The 27,234-nt window shown below is 34.7% G+C and overlaps 1 protein-coding gene across 1 annotated transcript in view; it reads right to left on the reverse strand.

Moving 5' to 3' along the window:
* The window catches only part of LOC145675440 (uncharacterized), a 70,831-nt gene extending 43,836 nt beyond the window's left edge, over positions 1 to 26,995 (reverse strand). The window contains exons 1-6 of the mRNA XM_081745859.1: positions 26,842 to 26,995; positions 10,867 to 11,031; positions 9,443 to 9,650; positions 3,488 to 3,664; positions 1,404 to 1,533; positions 84 to 243 (exon numbers count right to left, since the gene is read on the reverse strand). Of these exons, the coding sequence (XP_081601985.1) occupies positions 84 to 243; positions 1,404 to 1,533; positions 3,488 to 3,664; positions 9,443 to 9,650; positions 10,867 to 10,998 (807 nt within the window). The 5' untranslated portion in view covers positions 10,999 to 11,031; positions 26,842 to 26,995. The remainder of the gene's footprint in view (positions 1 to 83; positions 244 to 1,403; positions 1,534 to 3,487; positions 3,665 to 9,442; positions 9,651 to 10,866; positions 11,032 to 26,841) is intronic.
* Positions 26,996 to 27,234: the final 239 nt, after the last annotated feature.

Below are 27,234 nucleotides of genomic sequence, written 5' to 3' on the forward strand. Positions count from 1 at the left end.
CCGCTAAAAATAATGATATCATCTGCTTTTTTCCCTAACTTGAATTCTTTTAATATAATTCTAATAAATATAGTAAAACTTACCTTATATTTATGAATGCCTCGAAGGAAGTTTTCAATTGTGTATACGGGCACTGTATATGTTGAAGTTCCACTCAGGAGATTGTTCATTGAGATACATAACCCAGCCACATGGAAATTTGTGAAGGTGAACAAGATTGATTTGCCTTTAGGGGTCATGTACCTAAATAGTAAACAAACTATTGTTTTCAGGTGTCACGTAATTACATAACAAACCGTATTGTGACGTTATCGTCCTACTTGCGTCCGTGCGATATGTGACGAAATCTTTAAATATCAATAGCGACCAAATCTTTGCTATTGAAATAACTCATCAAGGTATCTTCTGCTTTTTTCAAACCGTCAGGTTGAAGTCTCGTGCAAAACTGAATAAAATACACTATGAAAAATGAATATTTTATTTTTAAAGTACGCTCAGCTTCAATTAAGACTTATATTTATGAAAAGTAGTGTCGTATATGCCGTGTTTACTCGCGTAATAGTCGCCCTCGCATAATAGTCGCACCATAAGTTTGAAGTAAAACATTTGTCAGAAAGAAATTTCCCGCATAAAAGTTGCAATCTAAGGGATTTTTGTCTTTGTAAACGAGACTTTCTTCAAAATTGCTTACCTTACGCGGATCCTAGAAAAAGAACTTTTCGTGTCTATCTGACACGTAACATAGTGACCCATCTCTGAACTGACATCAGACAACCTACTTGCATCCTCCGTTTTGCGCGACCTCATCCTAGTATGGCACCTGTTTGCAACCACCTCATCTGCTCTAGAATTCCATCGTATTGCCTCGAATGTTTCAAACATTTGGTTGTGATTTCAAAAATTACTTTCTGGTTGACAGACAGCCTGACAGGTTCATTGACGTTCATCATTACGATAGTTGAAAGAGAGCGTGGCCTAGTCATTACGTGTTTGAATGCGACTTACGGGAGCGGAAACTTCGATTTTGGAGAACTCTTTCTTGCGTGTTTTTGCTCGGACAAAAATGGAAAAGTTCAGAAACAGCAGAAGCTGAATGTAGCTTTCCTTGCATAACAGTCGCAGTTGGATTTTTGCATTAAAATTGGTACAAAAAGTGCGACTATTACGCGAGTAAACACAGTAAATAAATATTGAGTGAAGTATACAAATAAAACTTAGTTATTTTCTTATAAATGAATTTTTCAGCTTGACTTCAAATCCTCAGTAAATCTTTGAACTCTTTTTATGATCTCTCATACAGATATCGATTTGAGTAAGAATCTTGCATGTTTTCAACTGAACAAATTGACAGTTCTGCCCAAAAATAATAAATAGAATTATGTAGCGAAACATTGTTTACTCACGGTGGATGGATGGAAAATTTCATTGTTGTATGTGTGTGCATTGTTCCTTTGGGTTTCCCTGTGCTCCCACTGGTTGTAGGCAGGAATATAACATCATTATCTAGGTCCACATCTATGTTTGTTGGGCAGGCTGTAACAAAAAGGAAAATCTCAATACTGAAAGGACGTTATTATTAATACTGTACCTCAATAATTTGTACGATACCCGTAAAGTAAAGAAAAATAATTTTAAAAAATGAATTACAATTAGCCATAAAATTCGAACTCAAAATATGACCAGCATTTTCACCAAAATATAATCAAAATAAAGAGTGAGGCTTATGGTACACTGCATAAGAAGATATACCGGAAATCCGGTAACACAACAGCACTCAGTAATTGTGTACTTGAAGCATGAATAATTAATGTTGGGTTAAGGACGACTGCAAATTAAGTATGTGCTGCTGTGTATATGTAATTGAAATATGAGTCATTATTGTTGTTTGTTAACGGCGTCTGTAAATCAAGTAAGTCTCGCTGTGTACATGTACACTTAGAAAAAAATGTAGGTGGCGTGCTTAAAAGGTAGGTTACATGCGTAATTCCTGTAGTTTTTGGACTTAACGTACAGCAGACGTATAACTGAAAACGCATGTTTTGTAATACTTTCTGTATAAGTGTTCCATCTATACGTACTTTTCGTATGAAACAATATGGGCAGTCAGGATCTCACATACAAATGGGCGTACATAACATATAGCTGACGAAGGCAATATACATATATGTGTGTAATATAAGGAAGACTGTTCGATATCAGACATCCTGCAACGGCATGATGTAGCATCTAAGGGCAGTGCGTATGGAGTATATGGATAACATATGCTTCATACTCATTTCTGTAGAAAGCAAGATGATTCCGTATTTGTACAATATACCGCTGTCCGGATAACAGATTTTTCTCAATGTACTTAAAGCATCAGTCTTCAATGTTGTTGGGTTAGGGATGACTGCAAGTTAAATATGTGCTGCTGTGTACGTATAATTGAAGAATGAGTCATCAATGCTGTTGGCTTAAGGTTGACTGGTAGTTGAATATGTGCTGCTATATAAAGTGTATTCCTTCTATACATGGGCAGTTCGGCAAATTCTTTGAACTTCCCTTGCTGGATTTTACAACAGTATCTTTTCCATCCCCTATCCCTCTTTTGACCGCATTTGCGGGGTTGCAATGTCGCAGCACCTACTGTGTCTCGTGTCTCTTACTCTCTCTCCCAATACAATCTTATATATATATGAGAACAATGTATGTTGAACAGCAATCTTCTAATCACTGACTGAAAGGACCTTGGAACTGTGGCAACTAAGTACCTCACGTGGACTTGACGAGCGGTTGTCAAATGCTGGAAATGAGGGTTCTGGTTGGCCATTTAGTTATCGGGGGTGTTTTCCACGAGTTCCTGCGGACGATGACTTATTTATGGCACTAGTTCCCACACGTAGAAAGCGGCATCCTTTATATACAAACTGCACACGTATAGATGGAATACACTTTACATGTGTTTGAAGCAAGTACTTCGAGCACCTATTGTTTGTCTTCTTCTAATGATGGTATACATATTCCTAACAATGACACATAATCCTAACAGTAATCTTAGAAGTAACGCATATATATCTCTCTAGTTTCCCCGTTTGCAACCCATCTGAATGGAAATCGTTACAGAATAATTGACGACGTAAGAGTAGCCTGTGGAATGGCTCCGGATTTCCAGGATGCCTTTGCAGATCGCAAATCCTGCTGGTAAAGACATATTGACGCAGGAGAATAATATTTTGAAGATCTTTAATGTAGTTCTTCTTCTTCTTATTATTATTATTATTATTATGTAAATAAATGTTTTCTTTAAAATCATGCTTGTAGACTTGGTGACATTACTTTCCGAACAGACCTTGTGTACTCAACTGCGTACCTGTGTCTCCTGAACTGGTGTTACAATGACGAACTCTCTTTTACCATAGAAGTGCCTATTTAGTTTTTTATAATTGCTATTCTAGTTACATGTTCTTAATTTTGCGTGTAATATGAATGTTTATGTATTTATACTTACCGATTCCATCATCCTCCAATAGCTTAGACAAAGAAATAGCACCTTCCACTTCGTCAATGGAGAGAAATTGAGGACTAAGACCGCTGAATTCTACTGCTTTTCTAACTGTTGGTTCAGTCTCTGAGTCACAAAGAACGAAGGAAACCCCACTTTCCTTCATCAATTCAGCTTGACTCTCTGAAAAGTTAATAATAATAATTAAGGACCGGATTTTAAGGTGCAAAAAAAGTGGTAGGAAAAAGGGAATAAAAGGGGCTGAAAAATCATTCAAAAAGGTACGAAAAAAGGTGCTAATAGGATATTTTTATTAAGTGCTATAGTATACAGTTACATGAACATTCTTTATGCATTACATTAACAAATATTGTTAAGTCTTGGCTTTAAACATTGGACATAAATTGCAAAATTGTTTTATTTAATCCCAAACTTGTACAACATCCAACATTCTTGTAATAAAATTGTGGTTAAAACCAACTTGGTATTTAAAAAAAAAGAGAACTTTAATTTAGCAATATTGTTGCTTGAGAAACCGTCACATACTTTTGGGTCTTCAGAAATTGGTTATACTTGATTATGCACAGCATTTCTATATTTTCAAATTTTAGTTTCTGTCGCTTGGAGCTCAACTTCGCTCGACATCAACGGAAACCAGTGGTACACATCTTGCAAGCGCATGGACAGGAAGTTCAGTTGACGTTGGAAAGGTTTTTATGTCCGGATTGTTTCGTAAATTCAGTGCAAATTTATCCCTAGCAAATCCGTCAGGATTGAATCTAAATTTATGGAATGTTATGTGTAAACGAGATTGATAATAAAGTGGATTCAGACACTTCGTACCCAGATTCCTTCTAACTGAATCATGAAATTTCAGTTCGGTAAAGAGAATGCTTGTTTTTACGTCAAAATTTCCTATTAATTATTGCATAATATGACATTTTTTAAAAAGTTATTCTGTGCATGTTTTCAACGTAAAGAAATTCCAATCCTGGATGCCGTGTCTCAACAACACATTCCCTTTCATAGATCCTCTCCTGTTTTTCAGTATACTATTTATAATAATAATAATAATTAATAATTGAATAATAATAATAATAATAATAATAATAATAATAATAATAATAATAATAATAATAATAATAATAATAATAATAATAATAATAATAATAAAGATTTTCTAGCGGACTTACAACCTTAGTGTTCTATCACCAAAAGAGTCGAAAACTTCAAACAGTAATTTTACATATTTTGTACAACGGATAACAACATCCCTGCAAAAATAAGGTAAATGAAATATTCAAATACTAAAAGTAGGTGTAAGGTAACTGACAAAACACATCACTTGTTAAGAGGTATTAACCATAAACAATGAATTCTCATTTATCATTCTATGACCATATACAAAATATTATAAAAGAACCTTACAAAAAAGTTCAGATCATACGAAGTGTGATTGGAAAGTTTTAAGACAGGTGGCGCCACTGCTCAAGAGAAGCGGATGTAACTGTCCGTTAGCGTGGAAGCGGTGGATTGTGTGACCTTGATACGTGCTGCAAGAATCACTGCAATATCTTTTCGTAGGATACATAATCTTATCTTTTAGATAGTTGAAATAGGAAAAGAAACTTGAAATTCGGTAGAATTGTGGGGTTTATGAAGTGCGAGACCGTAGACCAAGCAAACGCGGAGGTCTGGTGGCAAAGCCCCACCTGACCATATTCAGGAAATATGAAATTCACTGTCGATGCAAAGGCTGATACATAAGAGATGCGAGGGTCTGGGGACGGAGTGCTCAACTAGCTAAAGGCTAATTTTATTGTAAGATTGCTATAAAGTAAATCTTCTATAAATTCACCACCGGTAGAGGTGTATGTTCTAGGTTAATGAATTGTTAAAGGTATATGAAGAAAACAGAAATAAATTTTAGTGAAAATTTGAAATACAAAAAGAAATTTGAAGACGAGTACCAAACAAATAAAAATGAGTAATATCTTATGCATGAGTTATGAAGATATTAAATGTAGTATTTATGGGGCAATTATGCATTACTATGTTTAATTTTAAAAGGGAACATTGGTCAATATAGTGAATATGTTATGGGAAATTGCTTATAGTAGGACAGTTGATACAAAGATGAAATTATATTTTGATAGTAAAGAGGACAAAATATTATTATTTATATTTCAACAGGGTTGGATGCAGAGGCGGCTCGTGAGGGAAGTCAGACCGGTAACACTTAATTTTTTCCGCTCCAAACCGAAATGAAAAATTTTGTTAATTCTAATTGTTGTATACAACAATAGATTGGTACATTAGGTGAATTTTATTTCCTTAGTTTCAAGCGATACAATTTTACTTGACTTCCTTCATGAGCCGCCTCTGGTTTCATGTAACTTTAAGATATTGAACAAAACGAATATTAGCAAAAAAAAAAAAAAAAAATTATGCGGACAATAGCAATGCGGTTTGGCATGAAAGAATTAGAATCTTTGTAGATAGCTAGAGGCATGATACATCATTTCAGCACGAACAACTCACTTTACTCATCTAAATTATGCGAAGAATGTATATCAAGTCACATCTGACGCTCAATGACGTTGTTCAACAAGGTTAAGATCGGGTGAGTTTTGGGCCATTGCAATAATTGAAATTTACCACTGTGTTCCTAGAACCACTGCATCACAACATTGGCCTAGTGACAAGGAGCGTTATCATGTTGAAAGATTTTTTGCAAGCTGCAGATATTGCTGACATGAATGAGTGTACGTGATTAGGAATGACCTGCCGATAGGTAGGAGCCGTCATGGAGGCCTCCAAATTCACTATTGGGCTCATAGATAAACACGTAAAGGCTTTCCAAATCATAGTGGAGACTAGCACCTACTTGCTGTAAGTAGCCCAAATATTTGTTTTTCCATTTTAGACATATGACATAGTTTTAATCACAATTAAATGTATAACTATTTATCAATTGATTTATTAGTATTCGCAGTCGTATGTTGCGTTTATTTCCCATATATGTGCACATTGCCCTGATCTTAGGGTATAATGCTCACTTTGAATACTTCACTTAAAAGTATTATTATTTATCTTACATTACAGATACTTTGGAACTGTGCACAACTTTTGTGTTATTTTCCATAAGATAAAACTTTTGGTTGAAAAGAAAAACTAAAATACGAAATGAAATGAAATGAAATCTTTAAGTTTTACGTCCCACACTTATGCCGGCTAGGCTAAAGGAGACGGTGATGATGAAAGATGAGTGAAAATGGTGGAATGAAGAAAGTGGGAAGAAACGAGAGAACCCCGAGAAAACCCATGAGCACGGTGTTTGTCCACCACGAAGTCCACACGGCATGAGCTGGGATCGAACCAGGGACCCCAAGCACCGGAGGTGAACGCTCTACCACTGAGCCACCGCGCGCGAAAACTAAAGTACGAGTATAATATAACTAATTTTCATGTTGGTACTTTTCTCATTTTGCAGTTATTTTGCAGAAAGTAGAATCGGTTTCAAAGTCTTAACTGGAAGACCAATCGGAAAACGACCATTAGGAAGACCTAGGCGTAGATGGGAGGACAATATTAAGATGGATCTCGAAGAAATATAAATACAAAATAGCAAGTGGGCCCAGTTGGCTAAGGACAGATGTCAGCGGAGAGCTTTTCTGAACGCGGCATTGAATCTCCGTATTTAATAGGTCATATAGTTAGTTAGTTTATTCCTTAGAATGCACTTTCTGCTCCAAATTATCTTAAGTACTAGATACAAGAAGTTTTGATAAATATCAACTGAATAAACAAATAAATAAATAAATTGTGTAGAGTCAAAATGTAGAATATAAGTTTAGAAAAGTCAAAAAGTTCATTTTCATATTTTTCTTGTCATTTCTGTATCATTTTTCGTTTTTGTATCATTGAACAATTTATTTTAACAAAAGAGACACTGACCAAAGCTTAAAACTTTACTTTATTTTAAATTATAATTTGTAACTGTTTCGGATATCTAGCATATCCTTCTTCAGACACGATCGAAATTAATGAAAATACAGACATATATGTTATATAAATGTTGTTATAACAGAGTTTAAATTCTTTAACCGTCATATATATATTCATTGTTATAAAAAATTTTTAAATTCTTTTAACAGTCATATATAGAGTCATTATTGTACTTTTTTATTTTTATTTATTTATTTATTTTTCTTATTTACCGAGGCCTTCAGCACATCCTATAAGTCTTCGTGTTCACTTTCCATTTAATCACTTCCTTTATGTTTGGTTCTTATAAGGGCCTTTTATTTTTATTATTACTATTATTTTTTATTTATTTATTTATTTATTTATTTCTCTATGTTATTCAAACTTCCCTGCCATGATTCATTAATTGGTAATCCCCCTGTCCAGTTCATCAGTTTATCTCTTCCTACCTTCTTTATCCAATCCGCTTCTTTCCACTTCCTTATTATCATTCTTTTCTCCATCTCCAATACTTCCGTCTTATCCCAATTAATTGCGTGATTCGTCTCCTTAACATGTTTGTATATGGCATTGGTATCTTTTTTCTTCCTAACATCATCTTCATGTTGTTTTCTCCTTTCTTTCATTCTCTTTCCTGTCTCTCCTATATATGACATATCGCAGTCCTCACACCATACCCTGTAAATGACCCCTTCTTCCTCTTCATTAATCTTTTTAGTTCCTTTTCTATTCTTCTTCTTTATTGATCTTAATAAAGTTTCTCCACTCTTTCTATAAGTTCTGACCCCTCCTTTCTTCAATAAATTCTTCAGTTTCTCCGTTTCTTCTCCCATACTTTCTATGCCATGCCATTTTCCACTCTCATCTTCTTCATTCTTCTTTATGGCAGGGAAGTTTGAATAACATAGAGAAAAAATAAATAAATAAATAAAAAAAATAATAGTAATAATAAAAATAAAAGGCCCTTATAAGAACCAAACATAAAGGAAGTGATTAAATGGAAAGTGAACACGAAGACTTATAGGATGTGCTGAAGGCCTCGGTAAATAAGAAAAATAAATAAATAAATAAAAATAAAAAAGTACAACAATGACTCTATATATGACTGTTAAAAGAATTTAAAAATTTTTTATAACAATGAATATATATATGACTGTTAAAGAATTTAAACTCTGTTATAACAACATTTATATAACATATATGTCTGTATTTTCATTAATTTCGATCGTGTCTGAAGAAGGATATGCTAGATATCCGAAACAGTTACAAATTATAATTTAAAATAAAGTAAAGTTTTAAGCTTTGGTCAGTGTCTCTTTTGTTAAAACAATTAATCCAAAGCCATGAATAGTCTTACTAATGAACAATTTAGTATGAATTAGTGGTGGGCACAAAAACCGGTTGTTCGCTTTTCGTTTTTTTAAAAAAAGAAACCGGTTTTTGAAAATTTTCAAAAAACTAGTTTCGGTTTTCTAAAAAACCGGTTCGGCTTTCACCGAAACCGGTTATCAGTTTTCTCCAAAACGGATTCGGATTTTCGCCGGATTCGGTTTTCTTCAAAACCGGTTCCGGTTTTTTTCCAAAATTTGTTCTATTTCTGACCAGAATAGTGTTTCGTTGTTCTCCAAAACGAATCCGTTTCCACAGAAATAGTTCTGTGTTTTCCAAAAGTTTTAACCGAAACCAGTTTCGGTGAAAAACCGAACCGATTTCGGTGGAAAACCGAAATGTCGGTTTTTCGGGTTTCAGAGTTTTTCTAGAAACCAATTTCCGGTTTTTATAAAAACCGGTTTTGCCCATCCCTAGTATGAATACAGAATATTTATGAGAAGCCATTATAACTAGAAATGGTTCTCTATTGGACGTAGATAAATAGATAAATATATAAATATTTGTTAACCGAAGCAAAATTATGAGTTGAAAGAGTTTACTAATCTTTCTATTTAATTAGGTTGAAAAAAAAATATTCATAACCTGGTATTTCATCTGGTGATCCTCCTCGAATTTGTCCATTGCACTTCCATACTCCCAAAATGAAAAGATTTAGCCGAGCCATCTCTCGAGTGACGAAATACAAGACAGAACCGCTGCAAAAACCTAGTCTTGTTAACGCACTCGCCACTTTACAAGAAAAAGGTATCACTTCTGAGAATTTCACACTTGATTCGTGCACCACATCTGTCTAAAAACAAAAGATTAAAGAAAATATATGTTCATTTCGTTAGTTAATATTTTTGTTTATTCGTCAAGCTTCATACGCGTATACACAATGTATAGTTTAATACTAAAATTGCAATGAAAAATTGGCAAAATGTTTAATTGTGTGGCAGAAGAAACACTGATGACATTAAAGCATATGATCTACGACCCAATCAATAGTGTAAATTACTTGAATAACATATGCACTGAGAAAAAAGAACGTATGTGGCATATGTAGAAACGTAGGTTACATGTGTAAATCCTGTAGTTTTTGGACTTAACGTACAGCAAACGTATAACTGAAAGGTATATTTTATACGCTTTTTCCTTATAAGTGTTTAGAATAAACGTACTTCCCGTACGAACGAAAGATTGATTGATTGCTGAGTTTAACATCCCGTTCAGCAGCGAGGCTATATGAGACCTGGACCTACTGGTTAACGTGGAATCCGAACCACATGAGCTCCCGCTGGGAATCGAACCTGGGTCTCCCATGCCAAAGGCCGCTTAGCCACGAAGGAGGTTATCAGAGTTACCATTTAACAATTCATTATTCAATATCATTATCAGTTCTATGCCGTGGAAAATCAGCGTCCGGGACGAGAGTCTGCGACGGCACCCCCATACATATATTCCAAGTAATTTTTCCTCAATTTATTACTTTTTTCTCTCCCGAATTTTGCATCCCCTTACTTCGTTGCTCGGGGCCGTCGCCATGCTCGAACTCCCCACGGCACGGGACTTGCCCTTTTTGATTTATTTTAGTGAGAATTAGTGTTAAAAACCTCAGTGTATCGTTTTATAATTATTTAATGCAAATCTACAATTTATTTGCACATTTAAAAATTGCAAAAAAGAAGTGCACTTTTAAAATTATTGTATATTCACCTGCTATCGTAAGCTTGTTATCATATACGTATAACACTAAGGTTTAAATTATCCTATATACGATCAGGCCCGCAACCAGAGAGGGGTGTAGGGGGCCTGCCCCTCTAAATCTTTCGTGGCCCCTCCAGACCTCAATACAAAATGCAGTTTAGATATTTGTAAGAGAATTTTTAATGACTTGCCCCTCCCCCCTATCATATTCATGGTTCCCGAAAACCTCTGTGGCTAGTTTCGGGCCTGTATACGATAAATTATCGTATGGTTGGCAAGCCTCCTTGAAGAATAATCATATATTAGTGAATGGTACTTACCACCCATGCTTTATCTCCTGTATGAGCAACATGACCTTCAAGCTGTTGAAAGATAAAATCAACAATTGGCACACGAGGAATGGCGTTCGGGTCAAAGGGAAGAGGTGATCTTACTACTCCATTATTCGCCATGGAATGTTTCTAATTATTTCTCCCTTTTGTTACCTGGAAATAGGATACAATTAAAAAATTACTCTTGAAAAGAAATAGTATAAGTAGTTTGCAGTTATATTGAATTGAATACCTATTTAATTCTACACTGTATGAGTACAGCTTATAATAATAATAATACTAATAATAATAATAATAATAATAATAATAATAATAATAATAATAATAATAATAATAATAATAATAATAAAGTTCCTAAAGATGAGACCAGAGCCGGCAGCGGCTGACTTATTGTGTTGGCCCCGAATTCTCAATTCTCTCCTCAGCTACTAACCCTAACTGCCCACTGTTTAACCACAACAAAAACACACTATTTCCTTAGATAAATCACTATTCTTTAGTAGCCACACCGTGCATTATATCATAGAGATACTAATATAAAATCAGAGTATATGTTATGTAACAATGTTTATGAGAATAAGACAGACAGAATTATAACTTCAGCATTAGACAGTTCGGTGAAACTAGCTACAATACAATATCATCTATTGCCTTGTCAGAATCAAAATGAAAATCTCTTTAGATGTAAAACAAAACAAAATTCAGTAAAAATGCTTGACTCAGGGACGAACGCAAACTATTTTTTATTATTTTGAGAACTGAAAAACCCTCTCACAGGTAGCCTGAATACAGGATAAAGTTAACGCGTACTTATAAGTACAGCAACCCACATTATGCTTTATTTTTTTTTTGTTCAATTACTGTATGCTTTATACTATTTTTTCCAAGTTATGCTTTATTATTAATTTCTATCATCGTTTTACGTTAGTCGTGTATTATGTATACTATACACTAAATATTCTAAATATCTTGATCTGTTTATTAATACTGTATTTTATGCAACCAGTTTCTTTCATATTTAAAGAACTTTTTACTTAATGCACTGTAAAGAGATACAGTGACTCACAAAACTATTCGGACACACAGAAATTCCATACATAAATGCTGATACTATAAAAGACATAAATACAATTAGTGAGTTGAAGTATGAAATATGAAGAAATATATGTTAGGCAACAGAAAAGCACAAAACACTTCATTTTAGCACAAAAATATAAGTTACTGGTAACACTAAACATAAAGAAAGGAAAATATGGCACCACAAAACTATTCAGACAGCGATTAATGGTAACAAAATAATAGTACCTTGGAATGCAGAAAGAGAGCGTAAATAGTTACTGTAAGTTTCAGAAACAATGTCCAGAACTTAATCTTTGTGTATGTGTATTCAAGAAAGCAATTCAAGTGTGCTCAATGGGACGGAGAGGCAAGAACAGCATATTCGATCAGGACGCCCAAGGAAGTTTGCCCCCAGGGAAAAGCAATCCATAGTGAGAAACGTGAAGAAGAATCTTCGTCTAAGTGCTCCGAATATAACTGCACGGGATCAGGTCATTTGCTCAAGTGTGTTTTGCCCAACCGTTAAAATGTTGGACATTTGCTCAACTACCCTTGCTATTGATCATGAACTGGAAATCCATGACAGGCACGAAAATCTTGAGTAATGGTCAAAACGGAAGGTTGAGATTTTCATATATGATAAAATATACGCAGGGTTGCCACAAGTTAGATAAAAATTTTACTATGATTTTCTAATTAATAATATTGATGTTTTTCATGAATCATTTATGTCAAAGAAAATCTGAATATTCCTGAAGTAGGTGTATGCGCTTGCAATTTAGGACTCAATCCTAGCAGTTATCATATTCTCAGTATTATATTTTCCATATTACGAAGGTAAAACAGTGTATCTGAGCAATTCAAGGTACAGTACCAACTGGATTTCATTCATTGATTAAAAGACTTAAGAAAAAGAGAATAATTAATTACAGACGACATTTATTTAAAACAAACTGTCCTTTTACACCGTATGTACGAATTCTTCAATAAATCCCATTCACTTCTTAGGTTATGTCAGTATAATTCAAATGGTTCATTCCCGTTGGGCCTATTCCCGTTTCGTCTGCGGATCTTCCAGCAATATATATCATTATCTCAACCCCATCGTAGATGTAGGCCAAACGGACATTCCCGTTTTGCCTACACTCAATCGACGTGGGATATTTAGTCTGATTTTTTTTTTTTTTTTTTTTTTTTACAAAGACTTATGAATAAGTTTAGTTTTCAACGTCAGCAACAGTTTTGACGTGATTGACTTATTCTAATCAAGGGGTGCCGTGTTACTAGTAGTTCAAAAGGTCATCATTTCAAAACAGATATACGTTCTAATTTTTTTATGGGCTCACGGAACAATTTAAAACGACGAGTGACTAGCAATTCAAGATCAGTTTCTCGAACTTTACAAGGATGGTCGGTACTCCGGTGATTCTGGCTGTGAGAGATGAACCATTATGCCTTCCAACTGCCCTGCTAGTAAAATTTCTAAATTAATAATTTTTCATCCTTAGTGGTGAATGGAAGTAACTTTGCAGTTTTTTTTTCTGCCTGAATGCAGAAATACTTGTAATATTGCAAGTAGAGTAAACCTGGGGCCCGGAATGAAGACTCAGGATAGCATGAATGCTGGTTTTTAAATTCAATTTTGAATGCTTGATTCATGTCCAGAGTGGTGGACGAGTATCGAACCAAAGGTAGCAGAGGCGAAGTGAACGGAGTCAATTCTCTCCCTCGTTCTTCCTGCTTGAATAAATTGGATACTAGTTTCTCTAAATGAAGTGATGTAGCTGTTTTCTCTTCCGATAATATTTAACGGGCGGAATACCTCGAATGGAAGCTAATTGCACTCCAAATCTGAATTTCTTTAAACTTATTTTAGCTAAATTATTTTTATACCAAATTTCTCATAATGAAGGTATCAGTTTTATAGGGTTAGTGGGCCAGGATAAGTCTTCAGTCAAGGCATAACGTTTAAGGCGAATATAGTGATAGTAGACAACGTCGAGATTTGAACGTTGCTGAATCACATTTAAAAATATTATGGGGACTAACACACTCAATTTACCTCAATCGTAACCTTGAAAAATAAAGTTGGGAAATTTAACCATAGAAACTTAGTAACACATAAGAGAGAAGCCAAACTTACTACAGCATTTATTAATTAGTATGAGAATTTTAGACAGTAAAATGATTACTATGCAGTTTTAATTCTGAAATTCTTTTCTGAAAAATTCAACTTAATTGGTTCAATTTATTATTCCCTAGATTAATTAATTTCCATCGATTTAACTTGATTGAAAAATCACATGACTGCATTTAGTCGATATATTAATATTTTAATTATCTCTATATTGCGTTTCCACCTCAAACACTCAAAAATTTCCGAGTGTAGGCGAAACAGGAATTGGCAAACCGGGAATATCTGTTTCACTTACAGATAAGATGAGATTAAGATAATGATAGAAGTTGGTGGAAGTTCCGTAGGCCAAACGGGAACACACCATTAAAATGCGTTATGAGCTGTATTGAAGGAAATTATATTAAATTTTCCATTGTTTGAAACAAAATGTTTTATGCGTAGAGTATAACAAAGATTAAGAATAGTGTTAGGCAGGAGACGAAATTTAAGGCTGTTTCGTCTTGAAAAGGAAGCGTGAAAGTGTTGTCTTTAAAAACGTGTTTATTGGAAGAGTTCGGTGTCATCTCGAAAATTCTCCCTCGACATTATGTTGGGTAACACTAATACCATAATCTATATAAAAGAGTGGGAGTGATTCGCTCATCATCGCCTAGATCATACTTCTTTAGTAAACGTGAAATTTGGACAGAATATTCCTTGGGTGTACTCCACTAACTCACAAAGAAACGAAAGAAAGTGCTTATGGTATCGCGAGCACACAATATTCGATGCTGCGTTGTCATGTTTGGATTTGTTTTACAAATTTTATAAGAAATTGTTTCTGTTACATAGAGAGGCAAATATCAAGAAATTAGACGTTTATTATAACACGAGTAATTGCTACATTTTGATTTTTGAAAAATATGGGAAGATGCTTTTGTAAGAAAGAGTAAACAGCAAGAAGTATAACATATACGTACGTAATATTATTATATAGTAAATTTTATATCCATGATTTGTCTTTAATTGACATTTACCCATTTTTAGTTTGCACTTATAAAAAAGAAAAAAAGTAAGCACCAATATAAATACCGGCTACAACCACAGTATAAGTGCCGCTAAATGTGTAACTTTCGTCAAGGGGAAGATATAAGTTTGTGTACCAGTTTTAGACAATTTAAAATAGGACTTTTGAATTTCATTCATGCACAATTATCCATGCTGTTTAACTTCAAAATGATTACCTTATTTTAATAGAGAACAGCAGTTTACATTTTTTAAATATATGCTGACAACATGAAAGTATAAAGACATGATACGTAATATGTTGACCTATCTCCAAATTATGTTTTCTTCTCCTGCGTGAAATAAATTAACTAACCTTGTATCCAATGATAATGCAATATTTGTTTTTCGAGAGTGGAGGATGGTGATTTTGAAAAATAAAATCACTATTGCCAAAAACTGTTTGAGACAATGGACTATCATCGCATCATATTTTGTGCACTCGAGGTTTGTTCTTTATGTTGATTGCACATAGGCCCTTGTTTGTGCGCTCCCAGTCCAGGCCTATTTCTCTTATTACGGAGGCAAAAAAAAAAAAAAAAAGGATTTTTTGGAACATGTATTCCAAGGGAAATAAAGAGGTTACTATTATTATTATTATTATTATTATTATTATTATTATTATTATTATTATTATTATTATTATTATTATTATTATTATTATTAATTTAGTATCTCACACATTCATGAAATTACATAGATGAAACTCAGCACATAAACTCTTCTTAAAAATGAGGGAATACGTATTTCAGCGCTTTCAAAAATCCCGTTTCTAACGGAGACATTTCTATGATATTCAAACTTATCTTCCTATCTTCAGAGACTATCGAATGTCAAGATTCGCTTAAGTTGGAGGTGTGGAATTCGGTACATAGATTCTTAATTAAAAATAAAGGAACACGATTTCAAGAGCAGAAATAAGGTCGTATTTATTATATTGAAATTTCATTTTATTATACATAAAGTGCCGAGTGTGACAATTTAAATTTCAGGTTTTATATTCATTGCATCTTATCTTCCCGAGAGGAGAACGGAAACTTCTGCTACTGTATGTATGATCAGAATACAATAAAATATATATTTAACAACTAGCCTTCTGTTAGCTGGGGACCTCGCCCAGAAACTGCGGTGTTTTCTCGGTCTACGGCCTCACATCTCATACACCTGCAAGCAAACCGAATTTCAGTTCAAACATCAAGTTTCATGTTTCTAACTTTCAGGATCTCCAGATATGAATGTATTATTACAATAAACTCAAAGACCGTAAAGAGAAATACGTAATATTTTATCATTTAATATGGAATATGGAAATTGTATGGTTCTTTCAATTCCGGTTTGAGTAAATAGATTGGTGTTGTGATAAAATATATTCTTGGGACACTTAATTGATTAAAGAAAATCGCTTCTCGCTATCTATTACCGTTTTTAATTTATAGTGATCAATATTATAACCGGAAGTGAGTAATTTCTACTTCCGGCTATACTAGAGTGTTAAGGATGAAGACGAAGGTTGTCCTTGAAACGTGTAATCGATTTCTGAGAATCGTTTATCTCTGTCTATTATCGTTTTTCCTTTACGGTGATAAATATGTTAACTGGAAATGACTTATTTCTACTACCTCCGGTGGGCGAATCACCTCCATCAACGAACTCCCTCGAGATAATCACTCTATCTATCTATGGCAAAAGAAAAACAATTTAAAAAATTCGCATCCGTTCTAAAGTTATCGTGCGGAGTAACGGACGGACGGACGGAAGGACTAACATTATAATTTTATAAGTACCACTACGTGATCCTAATAATTGTAATACTTCGACTATGGGTGTAATGCTTGGTGTAGTATGGGTGTAATAATATTGTAATACTTTGCCCTCAGACTCTTACATTTGTTCAGCTATTGCCTCGCACCTTATAAATCTACAAGCATAAAGAATTTCAGTTCAAATATTAACCGCCCTGAATGCCCAGATGCACTGAAAATTTCAAGCAGTTCGATCGGCCTACGGATTCACATCCCATGAACCTACAGAGTACTGAATTTCAGTTCACATACCAAGTTTCATGCCTCTAATCTTCAGGAATCCACAAATATGAACATACTGTATTGTAATTGTGATCCTCACCTTTTTTCTTTCCTTCTAAGCCAGATATAAAAAATACATATAGGGTGGCACCTTACTATAATAATTGCAGTCCCTACCTTTTTTCCCATCACTTTTCTTTCTCTTTTTACTAAAATATCAGAAAACGCTTAAACACATCCCACATTAGTTTAAATGAGAAAGACAAACACCAAATTTCAAATCTCTAAGCTGAAATTGAGAAGAAGAATAGGAGGAAAGAAGAGGAAAACAAAATATATAAAAATCAGATGAGAATATTAGAAAGACGTGCGCAGAATACGAATTTGACAGAGATATTAGGAAGTTTCAGAAAAAGATGGCTTACATTCAAAAACTAGAGTAAAACCAGTGATTTTTTTTTTTTTTTTGAGGACTGCTTCACATGTAAATAATTTATCAGAAACTACAGTAAATTAGTAAACATTTTTGAGGACTGCTTCACGTGTACATAATTTATTTGACAAAGGAAATAGCTTGCAAATCTTGTAAGTGTAGTTTTTGACAAAAACAATATACTGCAACTTTTAAGCAGTTTATTTTCTGTATCTCACATAGAAAATAGCTAGTTCCAATCATAGATAAAGTGTGAGGGAAAGTTGCAATAGCATTGATTTGTCTAATAAATTCTGCCAGAACGTGACGAGATGTTCTATATTTTGAGGAACATTTTCCTTTTCTACCTGCGAAATTTAAAACTTTAAAGTGTTCAGTTCTAATAATTTCCTATCTTGGCTTTAGTGAGATTCCCAGTTTACCATGGATGCAACGCCCTAAAAAATTACAATTCTCGGCTTCCAAAAGTAATAGTTGAGACGGGAGTCGTTTTTGATTAAATCCTGATAACTTGCAATGTAAAATAACTTTTATTCAATTTCGGATTTTTTTTTCATTCTTAACAGTATTATTATGGTACAATTAAAGGTTACACCCTAAAACCTACCTGTGGATTTCAAGTAAATACAGAGACAAAAAAGGAAAGAAGAGATCCAATAACAATGTACATCTTTTCTAAATGAGATACAACCCAATCTTGTATCCAAGCAACACTTGTGGTACATAGCTCACTTCTGATGAGGGCTGTTTAATCCCAGCAAGTGCAAGTTATATTTTGTGGTAAACAAATCTCGTGGGAATGGTCTCTCTTGGGAATATTCTTAATTTCATCGATTCTTTCATTATCATTAAGTTCTTTCATTCATCAATATCTCCCATGGCCTTTGAGCGCAGTTGAGATAAGTTAAATTTAAATATATATACTACATAGGCTTAGGCAGAAATATTCGATGGGAGGGTATATATAATACCTATAATAACAATAATATCTTCCTGTTGTGTTTTGTAGAGTGCATGTTCACTTCTGTTCCTGACACTTCCTCTCTTCACATAAATATGAAGAGTACGTGGGACGAACGATGAAAGTCATATTTTCACATATCTGAGATACCAGATTAAAAAAAAAGTTTTACATAGGAAAATTGACTTTCATCGTTCTTCCCGCGTACTCTTCATTTGTTTTCTTCATTCCTTGATATTCAGGTTCCAAACACCAAATTCCGATATTCCCTCTCCCCATTATTTGCTTATTTAACTAAAACAGTAAACTTGATTTTCCTTCTTTATTTACAAATAATAAAATATTTGAACTTTTATCTTATCTTCCCCTTTCAAAAGTTCTTGAGGTACACTATGCAATACAATACACCACTCTGGAAAACTTTGGAAATGTATAAAATACAATCGGGGATCTTATCCAACTCTCCTGTCCAATGCAGTTAAGGTGTGGTGCTTGAAGTAATCGTCTCTACATTTCCTTCATGGTTTGATTAAAATAACCCTTTATCTCGTTTCCCTGGATGAGTATATCCCGCAGCCTGTTAAATTTTTTTTAGACATTTGGAAGCGATGTAATGTAATGCGTATAAAAAAATAACCCTCCTCCACACATTAAGATCTCACTTTTCCAAAATTTAAATAATCTGAAATCCATTCTATTTAAGTAGTACATGAAAGTTCAATGCAATGGGTTACATACCCCATCAACCCCCCTTAGATACGCCCCTGATATACTGTTACTAAAGGAATTTCAACCAAAAAGCAAGGAAGAAATGTAGATATGTACAGTAATTCTTTTCTTTTCAGAAATTTCTTTCCTCACTCTATAATGTTGAGATAGATACTGATGAACGAAAAACTTCAAAAGAATGAAGAACATGTGCCTATGTTTTCTGAAATCTCTCCAATATAGAATTTCCGAAAGTGAATGTCTGAGTTTCTTGAACATGAGTGCATATCACTATTTCTGAATAATACAAATACATAATGATGTAGCGACACAGAAAACTATTGCCCTTTTTCTGGTGGTAAAGTTCCGGAGAATTGAATTTTGCAAGAGTCTACTTTTCCTCCATCAGAATTCCTAATTATGAATATTGATCTTTCCATTTCATTCCAACTAGTAAACAAACTAGGTATAATCAAAATATATTATACTTATTAAGAGAAAAAAATAAATACCATTTTTCCTTTGTAGAGGAATAAATGAATGTGTGCACTAGAACAGTTTTGAGTGGGCCGTATCCGTATATTGCTTCAATCTAGAAGTAGTATTTGAAATAAGCTTAATTATTTCGAAAAATGATACTAAATTCCTTTGTTGTTGTTGACCTGTACCTTTTGGTTTATGTAAGTTGGGCGCTAGTGACATACGAGCACGAAGCGCAAGTATGGACCTTATTGAAGTTACAAGAAAGAATGTTAGTTACAATTAATAAATCTAAATTGAAATATAATACAAATAATACTTAACGTACGTAAAAAATTATGGATTTTATTATTTCAATGTTCAGATATGCTGCGTGGCTAATTTAATACTGAATTGTAGAATTGAATTAATCATTGTTAAAAGGGATTATGTGTCATTTTGGGCCAAATTGAATTATGAATAGATTCGTAATGTAGTGTATATTAGTCAATCTGTATGTCTGTGGGAAAACTATGTTATTTCACTCATAACCCCGATTTTAAACACTGAAACAATTATGCTTAGTTTACCATATTTTTTAAAAAAAAAAAAAAAAAAAAAACAATTTTATCTGACCTCTGCAACCCTGTCTATCGGAGATATTTCATAATAGCCTGCAGCGAAATATCACCCATTCCCTTTCTGATATTTGCTAAGAATGTAGCAGGTATCCCTTCTGTTTCGGTTGATAATCATCAGATTAAGAAAAAAGATAACCACTGTAGGAAATGACCCTGGTTTAGAGACTTGAGGAAATAGACACTTGGGCAAATGACCCTATTTCAACTGCACAACTGCAGAGTTAGGGAAGCAAGCGAATGTAGAAACTGTTCTTAGAATATTGAGAAGGGCAAATTTTCATGGCCGCATCGCGAGGAAAAAGCCGTATATAAGAAAGACAAACCCAAGGAAAAGAGAAGCATTTGCTAGACAACGTATAGAAAAAGACGAAGAATGGTGGAATTGAGTAATTTTTGCTGATGAGTATAAGTTTGATATATGTGGATTAGATGGGATAATTATGGTGTGGCGAAAACCAAATGAGGAGTTTCTGGAAAAGAATATACAAGCAACTGTGAAGCACGGTGGTGGACATATCATGGTATGGGGCTATATGTCCGCAAATGGTGTGGGTGAGTTAGTGTTTATTGATGAGACAATGAATAAAGATGCCTACCTTCGCATCTTGAAAGACAATTTGAAGAAAAGTGCAGAAAAACTTGGCTTAATCAATATTTTTATGTTCTACCAAGATAATGACCCAAAGCACACATCTCATGTTGTGCAGCTTTGGCTTTTATACAACTGTCCAAAAGTGCTTCATCCACCTACCTAATCACCTGCCATGAACGTCATAGAAAATCTGTGGGATAAGTTGGAGAAGGAGGCACGAAAAACGCCCATAAAGTCTAAGGAACATCTGAGAGACAGATTACGAAAAGAGTGGAGGAAAATCTCTCCTGAATACACCAGAAAACTGGTTGAAAGCATGCCTATTAGACTACAGGAAGTTCTTCATAAGAAAGGCAAGGCCACAAGGAACTAACTTTTTGGTTTCATTGTTTTATTATTAATATTATTTTTCCCTGAGCAAAGTGTCCGAATAGTTTTGTTGTGTTACATTTTCATTTCTGTATCTTTAGAGTTAATAAAATCTTTTCCTTGTTTAGTTACAATGACATTTTTTTTTTATTATGTAACCCCTGACATGTACTTCTGTATCTGACATACTTAATAGCAGCAATTAAATTTATTTCCTTTTTATATTGAAGGTAATGTAATTTATTTTCCTTGTGTCCGAATAGTTTTGTGAGCCACTGTATGTTTTACTCGAGTCACTAGTTTTTTATAACTTGTGTGCACCTAGGAGTGCATATATACAAAAAGGGAAAGCAAAAGATACCACCAAAAAGTACAGAAAGTGCTCTAGTTCAAGATTTACACATAACAATATAGTGTGGACATCTTGTGTACTATTCATTGTTGGCGGAAAGTTTTTTTTTTGTTTTCTTTTTCTTCTCTGCACATCAAAGGGTTACAACGAAATAATAATAATAATAAAAAATAGCTTTAGCTTTTCCTTGTTGCATTGTTACGTTCTCAGTGATTTTGCATTGTAAATATTGGTTTAAAAAAATATATATTAATACAGTATGTTAAACTTGCAATTCAACAGAATTTTCCAAGAATTGTTCTAATATAATTTGCCAACAATTGTGCTATATATTTTAAATTATGCTTAATGCTTTATTTTCTAAAATTATGCTTTATTATGCTTTTAAAATTAGTTTCTTCTGGACCTTAAGACAATCACAACTATGTTCTAGGTACCAACCATATGTGTAAATTGCTGTTATGCTTTTTATGCTTTTCGGTTACCCTACTTATAAGAAATGTACAGTGAAGTGTAAAACAATCCATGGCCATTTAACTCGTGTAGTAGTTTCAATGCACAAATCAGACATTGTTTACATTCTGTCTTTTCTTCACACCCCAACAATTATGTTAAGACGTCGATCAGTTTCATCCGCTGAAAGTGTCTCAATTTTCTCTAGTTGTCTGTCATTGCTCAGGTCATAATCATCGCCAAGGTTTCGCTCAGAATCTGCTAATTTTTGAACTAAGTTGTACTCTTCATAATATATAGCAGACTGAATTAATTCTAGATACAACTCAGTCCGATTGGTGCCGGAAAGTTGAGTCGATTTTCGACGCATAAAATCGTCACGAGACACTCTGGTACTCCGAAGGTTCTTGAAATGTTTTGGGTTGAGTTGAGTTGATTTTAGTTTAGCGTCTATTTCAGTAGCGAGGCTATATGAGACGTGGACCTACTGATTAACATAGAATCCGAACCACATGAGCTCCCGCCGGGAATCGAACCCGGGTCTCCCACGCCAAAGGCGCGTAAGCAAACCGCTTAGCTTCGAGACAGCTCTTGAAATTTTTGGGGTCTAGCTGTGCAATGTCCCTCATAAGTTCATCATTAAAGATAAATCGCTGTTTAATATTTCGTAATGCGATGTCAATAATAACAAAATAAACGTTTCTTTCAAATCTCTTGGATAGTGCAGTGTGTATCAATCTCTCCTTATCAGCAGCCAATTTCCCAGGTCTTTTTTTAGCAATCGATATTCGTTTTGATGGTAACCACAGTTCAATAGTGATGTCGATTTTCCTTTCCTTGCTAATCGCTCGTAGATATGTACCACAAATCAATAGCGATGTTGTAGAGTACTTCAAACTATTTTTTTTAAAAGGATTGTTCGTAGAAAAATATTTACCATTTGGTTTGCTGCCAGGTAGCTGAGACCACTTGTCTGGAGATACTTGGAGGCAGGAGTTGAAACATTTAAATAAGTCTCTATAAATGAAGGCAACCATAATCTTCTCAAACTTGCACAAGTTTCCGAGCAATGCATTTGCTATGAATTTCACATCAATTGCAAAATCGTTACCAAGGGCGCCGATTTCTCTGTAAATTTTGGGGGACCCATTCGTATGCAGAAGGTATATATATGAAGATTTTAAGACAAATTGCACTCAAATTATGCCAAATATTGTATATTCATAAATACAAGAGGGAGGCCCACATGAGCTTTGGGGGGGGGGGCTTGGCTTCCCCAGGATCGGCGCCCCTGATCGTTACTATGTGTAATTGTGAAGAGTCAGAGTAACACTATTGGATTTCACTATTGCTTTTGTTGGCACCGACCTAACTCTGAAGCTGGCATGGCCCATTCTCACTTTATAGGTGACATGGTGTCGCAACAAAATTTTAATGAAACGCTCAAAGAGCTTGATGTTTGCAGAATGTCGCCATAACTGTTCATAAGAATATTTGTCGCACACATTTTCTACATTTTCTCCTGTTCCTCCTGATATCTCTTTATTAAGTGTCTTCACTACAGCGAAATTAAACTACCGCTAATTTTAGAGTTTTTGTGTAATATCTTCAAAACAAATAAAAATATTCTAAAAGCAGAAACGTAGTGAACTAGATAATACGATTTTGCATGTGATACTGTTATCACAACTCATCTATCTGCTTTCTATTTGCAACTGTAGAAAGATTTAGCATTTTTTGCGCTACTGTTACCACAATTCATCTATCCGCTTTTGGTATCCCGCTATTTACAGAACCCGCAAAAAATGCTAAATCTATCTACAGTTGCATATCGAAAGCAGATAGATGAGTTGTGATAACGGTATTACATGCAAATTCGTATTGTCTAGTTCACTACGTTTCTGCTTTTCAAATATTTTTATTGGTTTTGAAGATATTACAGAAAAACTCTAAAATTAGCGGTAGTTTAATTTCGCTGTTGTGAAGACCCTTAACATTTTCATTTGGCCCCTATCTCGGCGGCAATCACCGCCTAGCCACCTAGGCCAGTCCGGGCCTGGATGAGACACATGACCCGATGCATCTTCTTGAGCTGAACTAAATGATGTTATTGAGTGTAAATTCTCATGTGAAATTTTCGAGAAAAACGAGACTTTACTGTAAACCTAAAAGTTGTACGGTGAAATGGCAAAACTTGTTTTAATAAAAACCGGAAACCGATTTCGGTTTTCTTCAAAACTGGTTCGGTTTTCACTGAAAGTGGTTTCGGTGAAAACTTTTGAAAAACACATAAAACTATTTCTGTAGAAATGGAATCGGTTTCCGGAGAACAACCAAACGCTATTCTGGTCACAAATAGGACAAATTTTAAAAACCCGGTACAGGTTTTGAAGAAAACCGAAACCGGATCCGGTGAAAAAACGAACTGGTTTTTGGGAAAACCGATAACCGGTTTTAGAGACAATCGAAACCGTTTTCGGTGAAAACCGTTTCTTTTTTTCAAAATTTTCAGAAAAATGGTTTCAATTTTCCTAAAGACCGAAACCGAAATACAGGTTTTTGTGCCCTTCACTAGTGGCTAACCTATCCTATCGTCCTCGATTACCATATATATATATATATATATATATGGGTTAATGAAAAGAAACCCACTTCAACGGAGCTGCTCATTCGCCAACGAAAATGAAAACTGAAATGAAATCGTTCGGTTTGACGTCCCACAATTATGCCAATCAGGCTAAGGGGTCCGTGGTAACTCAGTGGTAGAGCGTTCACTTCTGGTGCATGGGGTCCTTGGTTCGATTCCAACTCGCACCAAGTGAGGTTTGTGGTGGACAAACACCGTGGGCTTCTGTTTCCTCGGGGTTTTCCCGTTTCCTGCCACTTTCTTCATTCCACCATTCCATTCGTTTCTCATCATCACCGCCTTCTTTAGCCTAGCCGACATGAACGTGGGACGTAAAAGTCAAATATTTATTTCATTTCCCTTAGGGTAAAGGAGATGATGGTTAAACCAAATGAATGATGATGGAAGAATCGGTAGAATGAAAAGGTAGGAGGAAACGGGAGTGCCCCGAGAAAGCCCACGGGCATGATGTTTTCCACCACAAGCTTCTTGGCAGGGGATCGAACCTTTGACCTCTTGTATCAGAAGTAAGCACTCTGGCACTGAGCCACACTGCTCTTCCCACATGCGCCATCGATTCTGAGATACGTGACACCACTAAAGACTGTTAGGACACCACGAAAACAAGAATCAAATCAAGAAATATCTCTCACGATTTTTGCAACTACACTAGGAAGTCATGTACTTTATATAATTAGCATGGTATTGCAATTTAATTTATTTCGTCTGTTACGGGTACGAGTCCTACTGGATATTATGTATTGTCCGTCTGCCACTCATTGTATTATTGTTATGGAATGGAAACCCATTTTTCACACTTTGCTTTAGTTGGTATTCAAATCCGCTCAAATTTCAATGTTCTCTCACCGGGAATCAAATTCGGAGTCCCGTGCACCGAAGGCGTAAACGCTATCCACTAGGCCAGCACGAAAGACTCTAAAGGGCACATCTATGGAACGTAAAACTTTCCAAAATAGAGTTCCCGTGTGGCTATATCAGCGTTTCCCAACCGGTGTGCCGCGGCACACTGGTGTGCCGTGAATGGGCCACTGGTGTGCCACGAGCAAATCGAAACAAAATGATTAATTCTATAGCAATCAAATTGAAAAACGAAGGGGAAAATGTATATTTGTATTGCACATTACTATGAACCTCTACTATGAATCTACAATTTTAAGTTTCATACCGTGTTACTTTTCTGTACATTTTTAATGTTGAAAAAAGTATTTGTTTTTGTTATGACCATTATTGCTTCTTTATTGTTCAGACTATTTCGTAACTTGAAAATTCAAAATATCATTCAATCCTTTACAAATTACCTACATTTGTGTTTTAAAAGTAAAAGAGATTTGTTTGTTCGTTCATTATTTAGTGATCTTCCTTCTTAGTAAAAGGTTGAATACAGTTTTCGAAAAAGAAAGCGTAATTTTAAAAACCTGAGTCCAATATTTCATTGCAATTGTTTTCTGTTTTTAAATTAGAATGAAAAATAAGCATAGTGATTTACCACGGGGAAAAACCAGTGATCGAGCTTTCTTCTTTGTGAGAAGGAGACCAGTAATCACAGAAAAAATACCACCGTGTTTTATATTTACAAATAATAATATCTATAAGTGTGCCGCGAGAATCCAAGTTACACCCGTAGTGTGCCGCAAGTTGAAAAAGGTTGGGAAACGCTGGGCTATATGGTTACCGTACTCGTCTTTTTGCGGTGTTCGATTACCGATGGTAGCTCGTGTGGTTCGAATTCATCGTCAACTGTAGACCATGCCTCAAACAGCTTGGCTACTGAAAGGAAATGAAATCTATCAATTTAACATCCCACGACTATGCCGTATAGGCTAAGAGGGACGATGAATAAAGCAAGTAAATTATGATGGAAGGATGAGAAAGTGGGAGTACCCCGAGAAGATCCTAAGACGTTGTCTGCCTTAAACTTGCTGGGGATCAAATAGGGACTCCACGCACCACACGTGAGCGCTCTACCATTCAGCCATAATGTCCCGCTGGCTATTGAAACCGAGTCTCAACTCTAAAACCAACAATCAAAAACACTGAACATTTTAATAGAATAAACTAAAAAATATAATAATTTTATTACTTACCAAACAAGCAGACTTGCTAAGAATGTAAAAAAGTTGTACAGATGCAGTGACCTAAAGATATATATATATCTCAACTTCTAAACAGAGTTCACGATTACTATTTAGAATCACATTCACATGTCATCAATCTGATTGAGATTGTGGCGTTGCACACGCCTCACTTCCCAGGAACCGGTTAGCTCTGACCTTGAACAAGTTACGTAAGATTTTTCTTCCCCTTTGAATATCTCTGATAATCACAGAAGTTAGAAGTCATTGTTTATATTACAGTGTGCCTTTCGCCTTACATGCAGAAATAAATGTTGCTCTAGTCAATAAATGGAAAGTAAAGAAGTGAAACTATTCTATTTTCTGGTAATCAATAAAGCTAATCGTATTGTAAACACTAACCAT

The sequence above is a fragment of the Thermobia domestica genome, chromosome 18 (assembly GCF_964235325.1).
Source record: "Thermobia domestica chromosome 18, izTheDome1.hap1.1, whole genome shotgun sequence".
Taxonomy (NCBI): domain Eukaryota; kingdom Metazoa; phylum Arthropoda; class Insecta; order Zygentoma; family Lepismatidae; genus Thermobia; species Thermobia domestica.